General features: G+C 38.2%; 1 protein-coding gene across 3 annotated transcripts in view; it reads left to right on the top strand.

The window, feature by feature from the left end:
- The window catches only part of Poln (DNA polymerase N), a 162,348-nt gene that overhangs the window by 16,102 nt on the left and 130,803 nt on the right, over positions 1-15,443 (top strand). For all 3 annotated transcript variants that reach the window (NM_001289803.1, NM_181857.4, NM_001289804.1), the window contains one exon: positions 3,564-3,708. In NM_001289803.1, the coding sequence (NP_001276732.1) occupies positions 3,570-3,708 (139 nt within the window). In that variant the 5' untranslated portion in view covers positions 3,564-3,569. The remainder of the gene's footprint in view (positions 1-3,563; positions 3,709-15,443) is intronic.

The raw sequence follows: 15,443 nt of genomic DNA, 5'->3' as shown, positions 1-15,443 counted from the left end.
ATTTCACATTTCAGCTTGGGTTCTATCCCTAAGATATCTAATTTGTATATGTACAAAAATTAAAATATCTGAAACACTTTGGTCCTATACATTTAAGATAGGGGATATTTAGTTTGCATTAGTTTGGTTGTTAACCCCTGTAACCACTGTTCAAAGTGGAGGTGCTGTGCTTTTGTAGCTAGCCAGAGTGGGCTTGAATTTAAGAGATCTGCTTGCCACTCTCTGAATTCATGGTCCTGCATTGACTGTGCTGTGATTATCAGCATGCATCACCACATTAGACTGCTTATCAGTTATTGAAGAGCTCATTTCATGATATATTTCTGTTAAATACTAAATAGCATAAGAGATCAGCTGTTTTAAATACCTCTAAGAATATATATTTTTTTGCTTTTGTTATATGAAATACCAGTCTAAAAAATGACATATCTCTGATCCACATAGACTTGAGCTTTGTACAAGGAGATAAGAATGGATCAATTCACATTCTTCTACATGATAACCACCAGTTGTGCCAGCACCATTTGTTGAAAATGATGTCTTTTTTCCACTGGATGGTTTTAGCTCCCTTGTCAAGAATCAAGTAACCATAGGTGTGTGGATTCATTTCTGGGTCTTCCAATTCTATTCCATTGATCTACCTGTCTGTCACTTCACTAGTACCATGCAGTTTTTATTACAATTGCTCTGTAGTACAGCTTAATGTCAGGCATGGTGATTCCACCAGAGGTTCTTTTATTGTTGAGAATAGTTTTTGCTATTCTAGGTTTTTTATTTTTCCAGATGAATTTGCAAATTGCCCTTTCTATCTCAGTGAAGAATTGAGTTGAAATTTTGATGGGGATTGCATTGAATCTGTAGATTGGTTTTGGCAGGATAGCCATTTTTACTATATTAATCCTGCCAATCCATGAGCCTGGGAGATCTTTCCATCTTCTGAGATCTTCTTCAGTTTCTTTCTTCAGAGACTTGAAGTTCTTATACAGAGACCTCCACATAAGACCAGCGACACTGAAATTAATAGAGGAGAAAATAGGGAAAAGCCTCGAAGATATGGGCACCGGGGAAAAATTTCTAAACAGAACAGCAATGGTTTGTGCTATAAGATCAAGAATTGACAAATGGTACCTCATAAAATTACAAAGCTTCTGTAAGGCAAAAGACAGTCAATAAGACAAAAAGGCCACCAACAGATTGGGAAAGGATTTTTACCAATCCTAAATCTGATAGGGGACTAATATCCAATATATATAAAGAACTCAAGAAGCTGAACTCCAGAAATTCAACTAACCCCATTAAAAAATGGGATACAGAGCTAAACAAAGAATTCTCAACTGAGGAATACCGAATGGCTGAGAAGCACCTGAAAAAAATGTTCAACATCCTTAATCATCAGGGAAATGCAAACCAAAACAACCTTGAGATTCCACCTCACACCAGTCAGAATGGTTAAGATCAAAAATTCAGGTGACAGATGCTGGTGAGGATGTGAAGAAAGGAACACTCCTCCACTGCTGGTGGGATTGCAAGCTTGTACAACCACTCTGGAAGTCTGGAGGTTCCTCAGAATTGGGCATAATACTACCAGAAGATCCAGCAATATCTCTCCTGGGCATATACCCAGAAGAAGTTCCAACTGGTAAGAAGGACACATGCTCCACTATGTTCATACCAGCCTTATTTATAATAGGCAGAAGCTGGAAAGAACCCAGATGTCGCTCAACAGAAGAATGGATACAGAAAATGTGGTACATTTACACAATGGAGTACTATTCAGCTATTAGAAACAATGGATTTATGAAATTCTTGAACAAATGGATGTATCTGGAGGATATCATCCTTAGTGAGGTAACCCAATCACAAAAGAAGTCATTAGATATGCACCCACTGATAAGTGGATATTAACCCAGAAACAGAACACCCAAGATACAATTTGCAAAACACAAGAAAATCATGAAGAGGGAAGACCAATAGGTGGATACTTCATTCCTCCTCAGAATAGGGAACAAGATACCCATGAGAGGAGTTACAGAGACAAAGTTTGGAGTTAAGATGAAAGGATGGACTATCCAGAGACTACCCAACCCGGGGATCCATCCCATAATCAGCCACCAAACCCAGACACTATTGAATATGCCAGAAAGATTTTGCTGAAGGGACCCTGTTATAGCTGTCTCGTATGAGGCTATGCCAGTACCTGGCAAATGCAGAAGTGGATGCTCCCAGTCATCTATAAGATGGAACACAGGGCCCCCAACGGAAAAGCTAGAAAAAGCACCCAAGGAGCTGAAGGAGTCTGCAACCCTATAGGTGGAACAACAATATGAACTAACCAGTACCCCCAGAGCTCATATCTCTAGCTGTATTTGTAGCAGAAGATGGCCTAGTTGGCCATCACAGGGAAGAGAGGCCCCTTGGTATTGCAAACTTTATATGCCCCAGTACAGGGGAACGCCAGGGCCAAGAAGCAGGAGTGGGTGGGTAGGGGAGCAGGGCAGGGAGGGAGGGTATAGGGAACTTTTGGGATAGTATTTAAAATGTATATAAAGAAAATATCTAATTAAAAAAAAACTTTAAAAATTGACATATCTCAAAGTTTTTTGTTCATTTTTAGAAAGAAAATAATGTGGGAAAATATATTAACTGCTTTCCTGGTGGGTGGTAGCAAAATCGTTTTAAATTGGTGCCAGGTAATTTAGATGTGTGAACCAGATGCTTGTTTGTTCTTTTCACCTAACCCTTTACCTGCTTGGGGACCAGTAGGGTGTGTCAGTGTTAACTTCCATATTTATAGTCATTCATATGCTTGAAAATTAATAATAGGTCGTTTTTAGAACTGAGGAGTATTTCAGTACACTTTTTACTTTATAATTGGTTAATTAAAAATTAAGGGGCTTTTTTCCCCTCCAAGATGGGGTTTCTCTGTGTAGTCCTGGCTGTCTTGGAACTGGCTCTGTAGACCAGGTTGGCCTTAAATTCAGAGATATACCCATCTCTGCCTCTTTAGTACTGGGATCAAAGATGTGTGCCACTACCACCCATCGAGTCAAATCAAACCCAGGGCTTACACATACCAAGCAAATGCTCTCTCTCCCAGTGAGCTTTATCCCCAGCATTTTTTTTTTAACTTTAAAAATATATGAGACTGGGTCTTGTTAAGGTGCCTAGACTGTCCTTGAATTTGCTCTGCCTAGGCAGGCTTGAACTGTTTTCCTCCTGCCTCAGCCTCCCAGTTCAACTTGTATCAACATGTCTCACTTCTCATTTTTCCATCCTATTTGTTTTTCATAATTGAAACCTGTTTCTTGCTGGGCGGTGGTGGCGCAAGCCTTTAATCCCAGCACTTGGGAGGCAGAGGCAGGTGGATTTCTGAGTTCGAGGCCAGCCTGGTCTACAAAGTGAGTTACAGGACAGCCTGGGCTATACAGAGAAACCCTGTCTCGAAAAACCAAAACAAAAGAAAAAAACCTGTTTCTTGTAGTTTTTAATACCTTTTAAAAATAATATACATAAATCCTTTTAAAGTCTTAAAATTAATATGTGGGTACTTATCTTATATTTAGGACTTTATGAAAATGGAAAATTATGAGGCATGTGTAGGTTTTGATGTCTGTGAGATACCCCTCTCTGCTGTTGCTCAGAAGATTATGTCTGCTATGCGTTCAGGTGATTTCATGGATTCTAGGAATGAGGGAGAGAGTACAAACAGTAAGTAATTTTATGGGCCTTCCTTTTATTGTCTTGAATGTTAATTATTTTAAAGACTAAGACTTAAGTGAAATGGATATAAAATTATGCCATAGAACTATATTTTGTAGGGAATTTTGTTGCCTAAAAAGGAAGTAGTTTTCAATATGTTCCCTCCCTGCCTTCCCATTCATTGTGACCAAATTGCTTACTGAATTTGAAGTCCTTTAATCCCATTGTTTTAATACAACACACCCTTCCTTGTTTCAGGTATTCTCGAATAATCTAAGAAGATGAGATCTTTTATAATGCCTCTTGCTTGACTGCCAGATTACTGAATTTGTACATAATAGTTGCTGTTGTATGTGGTCATAAGAGAAGTGTTTCTGTTATTGTACTGCCATAAAATGTATAAACTCTGGGTATCAGAGAAGAATGGCTTTGTCTGTATGGGTTTATGATGTGTGCTATAATAGTAAAAAGCTGTGGCATATATTCTTAGGTTCAGGTATAGCTGAAAGGTTTGTAACAAGTAGTTTTTTGTTTTGTTTTGTTTTTTGTTTTTTTAATCAGCAAAACCAGTAATTTGTGGCTTCTTTTCATACAAAATAAGTTATAAGTGATACTGTTAGGATATTGAGATGAAATCATTCAGAAGATTACCAAGTATTGGCACAAATGCTAACAAATAAACACATTTTCTCAGTTAAGAGACAATAGTGCTTGGGGCTGGAGAGATGACTCAGTGAAAAAGAGGCATCAGGCTAGAGCAGCTCAGTTTGAATCCCTTGTATTCAGATGGAAAAGCCAGCTATGTGTGTCTGTAACCTCAGTATTTGAGGTAGAGGCAGGTGGATATAGGGAGTTTACTGGCCAGCCAGCCTAAGTGAAAATTACTGCTTACATTGCTAGAATCTCAATTTTTCTCAAAATATTCTTGTCCAAAGGTCACCACTACCTGACTTACTACAACTTTTATAATGAAAGGCATTTTATATTGCTTCAAAGACCTCTTTGTCAGAGATTACTTATCTATTTGTAGGGGTCCAGACTTCCTGTCTGAGGTACACAGGTCTGTTCATGGCTCAGTTTCACTGCATCAGGTCCCTGTCAGCAAAGTGTGAACTCAGATAGTAAATGCCCCTTCCAAGGCATGTTTGAAGACAATCAACTTGCTTGTAAGTTGGATTACCAGTTGGAACTCAGGATAATTTCTCTTCAGTCCTAGTCTAAATAACAATCTCATGGGGGGGGGGTGTGAAATCATGTGCCAGAATGACCCTGGGCCTGTAAAGGCTTCATGAAGCTGCTTTACCACCAACTGAGACCTTGTATCTCAGAACATGAAAGAAATACATTTACACTTTGTTCTTTAAGCCATTGTATTAGAAGCTATTGTGCTTGTAGCCTTTTTCTTTTTTTTTTAATCTTAACTCCCTTTATATTCAGAATTGGGGTTCATCTGTAAACTTTTTGGCATTATATTGTTCAGTAATACTGTCAGTTACTGGGGTCAAAGGAATTTTTAAGGTTGTTAGCTGACTAGATGCTGTGTTATACTTGAGATTAAGAATTTTTTTTTGAGAAAAGAAAATTTTTTGTCATTATGTTTGTTTTTAATCTTCCTTTTCATAGAAAGCATTCCACCACACATTTATTAGAACTTTTATTTTTAGTTAGAGTTTAGGGATATATATTATATTATATTAAAAATATTATATTATATTAAAAATATTTCACAAACATGAATTCATAAAAGGTTGATTTCCTAAAAAGTATTTGTTAAAATCCATTTAATGTGAAACTCGTCTTTATTCCCAGTATCTTGTAGGAGTATTTTGTAATATCAGGGACAGAATAGAAACAAAATGACAAAATAGACCTATGATGATTGTATTCCTTTTAATTAGGAGTAAATGAGTAAAAAAGATTTTTTTTTATACATAAGTACACTGTAGCTGTTTTCAGACATTCCAGAAGAGGGCACCAGATCTCATTACAGGTGCTTCTGAGCCACCATGTGGTTGCTGGGATTTGAACTCAGGACCTTCAGAAGAGCAGTCAGTGCTCTTACCCGCTGAGCCATAACTCCAGCCCGAATAAAAATTTTTATGTGTAAAATTAAGTATGAAATTCTTACTTCAGATCACTCTCATGGCCCTATAAGCCTCTAGATTTTAGTTCCCAAGGTCACTGCTCTCATTCAGGCCTCTGCCTCATGGAGATTTTTATGGTACCCTTCAAGTTTTTTGTTTTCAGTTAACTACCACTTTGGTTGTTTCCTTGTGCCATGGCTTGAGGTCATTGTCCTTGTTCTGGAAAGTTTGTCCCTAGAAATGTTACCATGTATTCCTATGTATCATCTGGTTTCAAACTCCCCTTTATATATTATATTCTGCTATTCTCTATTTTCCATCTTTTTGTGTTGCAGTAAATCTCCAACCCCAATAAGCCTGTGCAAAAACCATACAACTCTACTGTAATATTTGTAAGCTGCATGTCTGGATTGGGCATAATTACCACTACACTATTCTATTCCCCAGCTATTAGATCCCTTGCTACTTGTAGCTTCTTCCCCGAGCTATGAGATTCCTTGCTACTTGTGACTTCTCCTGGCCATGTGGTTCTGCTCCATTGTCCTTCCACTTCCTCTTTCTCCATCTTTCCTTCCTCCCTTCTTACTCTTCCCCTACTCTCCAAAACCTCCAGCCCCACCATTCCCTTGCATTGGTCAATCACAGGCTTAAGCCTTTATTTGACTAGTTAAAATGGGAAGAAGGTTCACATGAAATCACCTAAGAACATGATCATACTCATCAGGGCAGTCCCTCTTGAGGAAACAGAATTAACATTAGAATACAAACAGCACGAGGGCAACCCACAACACTTTCCCTTTTTTGTCCAATTAAAAGGCTCTTTCAGATATAAATTGAGCACAACCATTACAATTATGCAAATTATAAGGTATAAGATACACTTAACATCCAGCCCATCATCTTTGTCCATTTGGATAAAGTACTCTAACATCTATCCTAGCTTAAGCCACAATTCTATACCTGAATTATGTTCTGGTTTTAGTTTGTATTGCCATTGGAAAACCAGCCTCTCAAATCTATATAACTTCTCTCAGTGCTAAACAACTTGTTTGACTATGAGACTATAACTAGTCTTCAACCCCGTCAGAAATCCAAGAATGACTTAAATATATCTGAAAATATAGGAAACATAAAACATAGCTTTTAAAACTTAACTAATTTGTAGAGTACACAGACTCTTTGGATAGTCTCTCATTCCTCAAAATGTTGGAGCATCAGTCTTCAGCCTTCTGGTCCAGGATCATCTGACAGACCTTTGCAAAGCAGAATTATTGAGGACTGCTTACCCTGTATTGGCAGTTATCAGTCAACTATTCTGCACAGTGTGTCCTTTTTCCTGGACAGTATTTTTGTCCATAGATGAACTGAGGCAATTCTTGCCCAGTGGCTATCTTACCACAACTGGAGCAACTCCAATGATGCTCACTTTCTTCTTTGATGATGCTGTCAAGAGCAGACATGTCTCTAGTCAAATGATCTTTAATACTGAAACATCCTTAAATGTCATACTCTGTGGACTTCTGACACTTTTGAAGACTGTCTGTGCAAAGTATATCTGAACTGTTAACTATTCTTACTCATTTCAATTTGAGTAAATTAAAAACACCATATTGTAATTGGATCAGAATATAATACAACCATGAGTTTACTATCTGGCCCTTAACTCATGTTAGTTAATCATCCTAAACAGTTTGTAATGGGAGTTATTAGAAGGACTGGATTAAGCCTTGTATTGTTAGATGAGTTGCATAGGTACAATACTATCAAAGAATAACCATATTTATTAATTTCAAATTTTGTATCAATATAAGAAATTCACACCAATGAAAACCTTAAATCAGCATCAGTCTATAAATTCCATACCAGTGCAAAGTTATAACTTCAACTTATATTTTTGTTGTTGTTCCATTCAGATTTTAACTATGACTCTGAAAATGTGACACTTTTCTGTCTCCCCTGTACTTATCATTTCCTTTTTGACCTTTTGTTTGTTTGTTTGAGACTTTTTTGACTTTTCACAGCTCACAATGTTTTAGTGCTGGTTTCCTTTATGAACATAGATGCAGATTTTGCAATAAAATACTTGTAAACTGAGTTTTAATACCACATTGAAAACAGTGTACAACATGGCCAAGTTAGTTTTATTCCAAGGATATAACGATGATCCAAAACAAGCAAATTAGTAAATTAATATAGTACATAAATAGAATCAGGGATAGAAATCACGTGATCATCTCAATAGATACATATATTTGACAAAGGCATTTGACAAAGTTCATTACCCTTTCATACTTATCCTGAAGCAACTAGGTCTAGGACCATACCTTAGCATAGTAAGACAGTTAGGATCAGGTAACAGCACTTCCCTCCAAGTTTGACCATCTAAGTTCAATCACCAGGATCTACCTGGTGGACTGTGAGAATTCCTCCTGAAAGTTGTTTCCTGACTATGTGCATGGTGTGGCACATTCACACACAAACATAGGTAAGTGTATTTTTAAAATTAAGGATTGTGACGATTACTCTATGGTTAAAATACTTCTACAAATGTGAGGACTAGAATTAAGATTCTAAGAATTCATGTAAATGCTCTGTGTGTGTGTGTGTGTGTGTGTGTGTGTGTGTGTGTGTGTGTGTGTACATGTGTGTCTGTAGTGAGACTAGCCTTATCCGTGAATTCTCAGTTTGAGAGGTCCTGCCTCATGAATAAGGTAGAAGGGTGATGGGAGATTCCTTACATCAACTTTGAATCTCTACTTGCATAAGCACCCATGTGTTCATGCACTTACTCACATGTGTACCTATACCTGCAAACATACATATATATACTTGCACACTACACACATGAAAATGAGAAAATAATTTTAAAAATTAAAAGAAAACCTATAGCCAACATTAGATTAAGAGGAGAAAAAAATTGAAAGCATTCTCTGTAAAATCAGGAATAAGAAAACAATGTCTAATGAGTGAGATAAAGTAGCAGGTAAAGGTGCTTAATACTGAGCCTGGCAAATTGAGTTCAGTCCCTGGCACCCATATGGTAGAAGGACAGACCCAACATTGATAGTTGTCCTTTTACCACTGGCATCCTATGGCAAGCACAGCCCACCACAAAATAAACATAACAAAAAGTTTTTAAAAGACAAATACGTCTATTTTCCACTGTTATTCAATGTAGTTCTTGAATTCTTTTTTTTTAAAGATTTATTTATTTATTATTATATGTAAGTACACTGTAGCTGTCTTCAGACACACCAGAAGAGGGCATCAGATCTCATTACAGATGGTTGTGAGCCACCATGTGGTTGCTGGGATTTGAACTCTGGACCTTTGGAAGAGTAGTTGGGTGCTCTTACCCACTGAGCCATCTCACCAGCCCCTAGTTCTTGAATTCTTAAGCCAGAGCAGTAATGTGAGAGAGAAATAAAGAATACACATGGGAAAGGAAGATGTCCAATTATTCCTATTCCAGACTGTGATCCTATACTTAAAAGACCCTGACTCCACCAGAAAACTTATTTCTAAATAAACATTTTCATCAAAGAAGAAAAATACAAATCAACATCAGTTGCTTTTCTATATAACGATAAAGAACATGTTGAAAAAAAATCAGGCTGAGTGTGGTGGTGCATGCCTTTAATTCTAACACTTGAAAAGCAGAGGCAAGATATTTGAGGCCAGTCTGATCTATATAGCAAGTTCCAGGACAGCCAGAACTACATAGACACATCCTGTCTCAAGAAAGGAAGGAAAGAAGAGAGGATAGACAGACAGACAAAGTGAGAGACTTTTCCAATGAAAAGAGTAGCACCAAGGGAAATTGAAGACACTAGAAGATGGAGAAAAATATGTTCATCGACTGGCGTGAAGGAAATGACTATTGCCAAAAGCAATCTATAGGATCAACACAATCTCAATCAAAAATCCAATGACATTAATGACAACAAAACTCCTAAAATTTGAACTAGACTCCTAAAAACACAGAAGACCTCAAGTTGTCAAAGCAATCCTGAGCAAAAAGCAACACTATGAGTATCACACACACTTGATCTCAAATCATACCACAAAGCAGTAGTAACAAAAACAGCATGGTACCGGCACAAAACCAGATAGAGACCATAGAATTAAGGACCCTGAAATAAACCCATGGAGTTACCAACACCCGATTTCAACAAAGATGCCAAAATATGTTGGAGCATATGACAGCATTCTTCAATTGGTCCTGGGAAAACTAAAATTAATGTAACACCTGAAAGAAGAAAATGGGAAAAATGTTAAAGGTATACACAAGGGCTTTCTAAATAGGACACTAGCCCAAGAAATCATCAAGAAGTGACCAATGGGATGACACAGATGGAGTTTGGGCATCTTGGGGAAGTAGTGAAGAGGCAGTCTACAAAATGGGAGAAAATCCTTGTGAGCTATTCATCTAACAGCATTGACATCTAAACATTTTTAAAACTCAAGAAATTAAAAAGAAAAAAATTGACCAGTGAATAATGAACAGATAAATTGAACAGAGTTCTGAAAAACAAGCAGCCAATATATACATGAAAAAAGTGAATGTTTTTAACTGTCAGGAAAATTCAAATCAAAACTATATTGAGATGCCATTTTACCCCAGTTAGAATGTCTGTCATCAATAAGACAAATTTGGGACTGGATAGTTGGCTCAGTGGTTAAGAGTACTTGTTATAAAGGACCTGGGTTCTATTCCTAGCACCCTAGACTTACCACCTGCCCAGGCACCAGGCATGCATGTGGTATACACAGGTACATGCAAGTAAAACACTCATAAAAATAATCTTTAAAAAAAGTTTTAAGAGTTTCTTTTTAAATTTTTTATGTTCAGGATACAGGGGAAAGGAACCCTTAAACAACACAGTTTAATGTATACGTAAATTAATGCACCTACCATGGAAATTAGTATAGAAGTCCTTTAAAAGAAAATATGACTGGCAGTGATAGTGAATGCCTTTAATTCCAGCACTCAGAGGCCAGAGGCAGGGACCAGAGGTAAGCAGAACTATGAGTTCAAGGCCAATCTGGTTTACAGAAAGAGCTTCAGGACAGCCAGAGCTATACAGAAACCCTGTCTCCAAAAAACCAAATAAGTAAATGCATACATATGATCCAGTTGTACACTTCTGGGTATATATCCAATGAAATCAAAGTCAGATACCTACACACCTATCCACAATAGCCAGGTTATAGAATCAGAATACATGCCTATTGTATTAGGGTTTTCTAGAGGAACGGAACTGATTGAATTGTGTGTGTGTGTGTGTGTGTGTGTGTGTGTGTGTGTGTGTGTGTGTGTGTATGGTTGTCTGCTAATGTTAGGCCCAAGAGGCCAGTAATTGTACAGTTCATGAGGGTGGTTTTCTCAATTAGTCCTCCATATATACCGCAATCCCAAAGAAGGAAGTTCTAATGTCAGTGAATGGGCTTGCAAGTGAGAGCGAACAGGCAAAAAGAGAGCGTCCTCTTTTCTTTGGCTGTCCTAGAACTCACTCTGTAGACCAGACAAGTCTCAAACTCATAGAGATCTGCCTCCGACGTGCTGGGATTTAAGGTGTCCGCACCACTGCCTGGTTGCTTCCTTTTTTTGTGTCTTTTATACAGACTGCAGCAGAAGGTGTGGCCCAGACTAAAGGTGGATCTTTCCATTACAAAATTAAATAAATTAAGTAAGTAAGTAAGTAAGTAAGTAAGTAAGTAAATAAATAAATAAATAAATAAATAAATAGAAATTTAAAAATCCAGTTTAAAAGTAGGTCTTTCCACTTCAAATGATTTACTGAAGAAAAAAACTCACAGTTGCACCCTGCTGCTTGGATTTTAGTCAGTTCTAGATGTAGTCAAGTTGGCAACTAAGAATAGCCACCACAAGTCCATTCCTTGTCAACTTGACACACAGTCACATTTCCTTATATCACACTTAATTTTCAAATGAAAACAATAACCAGATAATTATAGCTAACATGGTAATAAACATTCCATGTATAGTTACAAACATACTACATATTTAATCAGCTCACAATTATGCCTAATATGATAGAACAATTCCTCATACAACCACAAACACATTTTAGAATAGGCAGCAATATTTCTTGAGGGATGTTCCTTTAGTATCTTGAACTTAAATATGATAATCACAGATCGTCTCATAATCGATGTTATATTACATGATAAAGACATTGAGGAAAGAAACACGCTCTTAAAATATGACAGAAGACATCACTTATAGCCCTCATTTCTTCAACTGCTCATGTAGTGTTAGCTGGCATTTGTAACTACCTTTTACTACACACTCAGTATTTTCTCCATCCTTAGCAAGGTCTTGCCACTTTTCCTAGAGGAGTAACCTATACCTTCATTCCTGAAGGGTCTGTACCTTTTCTCGTCCTGTTTGGATTAGGTTGTAGTTTCCCATTGGTTTTAATCACAGGACATGGTAGCACCAAGAGATGCCAAAGGATCATCTGAATTCCAGATATAATCTTTCTTGCCTCTATAATGGAGACTCAATCTAATTTCCTTTTGGAATCTGGATCAGTCTCCCCTCCTAATAATCTTACTCCTTTCTTAGCCTGTTGGTTTAAGGGTATCAGAAGCCCAAAGTGTCCAGGGGACAATCTTGAGCTTTCAGGTCAGTGGAATTTATTTATTTATTTATTTATTTATTTATTTATTTATTTATTTATTTATTTCGGCTCCTGGCAGGAGCACTCCCTATGGGAAATCAAAACTTCTAGACCAGTAGAACTTAAGGTTGAGGGGGCACCCATCAACAGATGAGTAAAGGATATATATATATATGCATACAGTAGAATCTTACTCAGCCATAATGAAACTGACATTTGTAGGGAAACTGGAGACCATATTAAGTTAAAGAAGCCAAACTCAGACAATGTTTTCTGTTTAATCTTGTGTTCATAAAGTAGAGGAAGACTTTGGGAAAGGGGGAACCAGAGTAGGTTGAAATGGAAAATAGAGTGAATTATCAAGTACAATAACGTGTGAAAACCAAATGGTACAAAAAGTATTGTTCTGGTGGTTTTGCCATCCAGATATACAAAGGGCCTAGAAGCCCTTCCCCGTGCAGCTAATCCATGTCCATGTTGCCTGGATGACTGAAGATCTAAGCCCTACTGTCCTTCTGCTTGAAAGTAGTGCAGTGTCATTTGTCTTAGAAAAACCTGGTATGTTTGTTCATCTTGTAATGTGTTAGGGACACCCAAAACTAAACTGATGTCTTATTACTCTACTTTTTCTTAATGTTTCTATGTGCTCAAACATTTTATCTGAAACTTTCAGAGTTTATATGTACTTTATAGTATAAGTTAAATGTTTTGCTTTCTTGGGTCTCTTTCCACTTCCTGTTCTTTTCATTAAACTGGTCTAGCAGAACCAGGTTTGCTAAGGGAGTATTTTCTTCCCCTCAAGGGACAGAAGTCACATAGTAACTTGAACAGGGAATGTTTAAATTGTTATTGACTAGATGGATTTTAACAACCAAGGTATATAAAGAGAACTCTAAAAGATCTAAGTAGCAGACAGGGAGCAGCTTCCTACCCCAGTGCTGGAGCAGTGTGCTGAAAAAAGGAGAGGTGTCCATCCTCTGGCAGTGTTCCTCCAGCACCCTCTGCTGACTATGTTTAGCACTGTGCCACGAATTTACAGGGTCAGCTCCAAGATCACAACTAGCTAGGAAAGTCAAGAAGTTCATGTTCACTTAAGATGGATGATAGAAACTTTTATCTTGCCCCAGGACTGTTAGGAAGTGTTTCCATGGCATCATGCCAGTCCAACAGCACAGATATTGTCTGTGGGAGCTTTTGCTGTGAGGTGGGTGGGAGATAAACTCTAAATGATTCAGAAGGCTTAGGGGATGCAGTAGGGTATTTACAGGATTGTATGCCTCCCACCACTAAGGAAGAGTCATAGACCTGATAGAAAACTTGGAAGAGAATGAAAGCATATGTCTCACATTTGGGAATGTGTTCTACCCCAAACAGTGAATGATACAAAAGTCACCTGCTTCATGTAGGGCCTAAAGTAGATGGGGTTCAGGCAGTGAAGCTAGTGTCCCAGCCATGTGTATTTCCAGCTAAATAGACCTGATGATATTAAAGGTGGGGAAAAAAAAGATGTGTGGCTTTTAGAGCCTTAACAAAAGAATCATAATACAGACTTCAATAATATGAAGCAAGGCTATTCCATCAGCATCAGAGAATCATAAATCTTTTAAAAGATTAAAATTAAACTAAAAATTCCTGAAATGGAAACTTAAGGGTTCTTTCGAAAGCTGAAAATTGGTTGGATGGTTGCTGGGGCGAACATGTTGTCTTAGTTAGGCAATTCTTTATTACCAATCAAAGCCAGCTGGGGGCAGGACCCTCAGGTCTGGAAGCATAGTTTTTTTGGGAGCCAAAATAAGACAAAGCATTAGAACCAATTCCCAACAATTTAACTTCGAGTCATTTGTTTCACTGCTCCCAGACATACCTTCCCCAGAACCCTTCTCCAAGCTGAGGCTGGTCCTTGGCACTAATATATTTTAAAGCTTAGGCCTTTTGCTAGGGCAGTCTTCCAGTTACCATTTAAACTTAATCTGACTATTCTAACCTGTAACAGACCACATGGCTAGTTCATTCCCTCCCTCCTCTGTTATAGTCCATCTCTATCTGCCTCTGTGCCCACCTTATACTCTGCCTCATCCTCCCTTGCATCACTCTCTGTGCCCAGAAGTCCCATTCTCATACTTCCTGTCCCAGCTACTGGCCATCAGATCTTTATTACAACCAGTCTGCAGTGAGACAATACCTAATACATCTCTTAGATTGCTTATAGCCAGGTAAGTAAGGGCAAACATTTACAAAAGAAAACCCAGTGATGGGCTGTCTTAGTTAGGGTTTTACTGCTGTGAACAGACACCATGACCAAGGCAAGTCTTATAAAAAACAACATTTAATTGGGGCTGGCTTACAGGTTCAGAGGTTCAGTCCATTATCATCAAGGTGGGAGCATGGCAGTATCCAGGCAGGCATGGCGCAGGAGAAGCTGAGAGTTCTATGTCTTCATCCAAAGGCTGCTAGTGGAAGACTGACTTCCAGGCAACTAGGGTGAGGATCTTATGCCCACACCCATTCCAACCAGGTCACACCTATTCCAACAAGGCCACACCTCCAGATGGTGCCACTCCCTGGTCCAAGGATATACAAACCATCACATTCCACTCCCTGGTCCCCGTAGACTTGCTCAAAAACATGAGTCTATGGGGGCCATACTTAAACATAGCATAATGCAAAATGCATTTCGTCCAACTTTCAAAGTCCTCATAGTCTATAGCAGTCGCAACAATGTTAAAAGTCCAAAGTTCAAGGTCTCTTCTGAGATTCATTCAACTTAATTAACTGTAATCCCCAAAGCAAGGCAGGAAACCAGCTGGGCAAACTCCAAACTCTGCATCTCCATGGCTGATGTCAAAGCCGTCTTCAGATCTCCACTCCTTTTTCATCTTTGTTGACTACAACAAACTGCTTTCTCCTGGGCTGGTTCCACTCCCTGTTAGCAGCTTTCCTCAGCATGTATCCATGGCTCTGGCATCTTTAACATCTTTGAGTCTCCAAGGCAATTTCAATGTTACAGCTTCTT

This window comes from Mus musculus, chromosome 5, assembly GCF_000001635.26.
Source record: "Mus musculus strain C57BL/6J chromosome 5, GRCm38.p6 C57BL/6J".
NCBI lineage: Eukaryota > Metazoa > Chordata > Mammalia > Rodentia > Muridae > Mus > Mus musculus.
The sequence above is the reverse complement of the archived record's forward strand: the minus strand, read 5'-3'. Positions and strand labels throughout refer to the sequence as shown.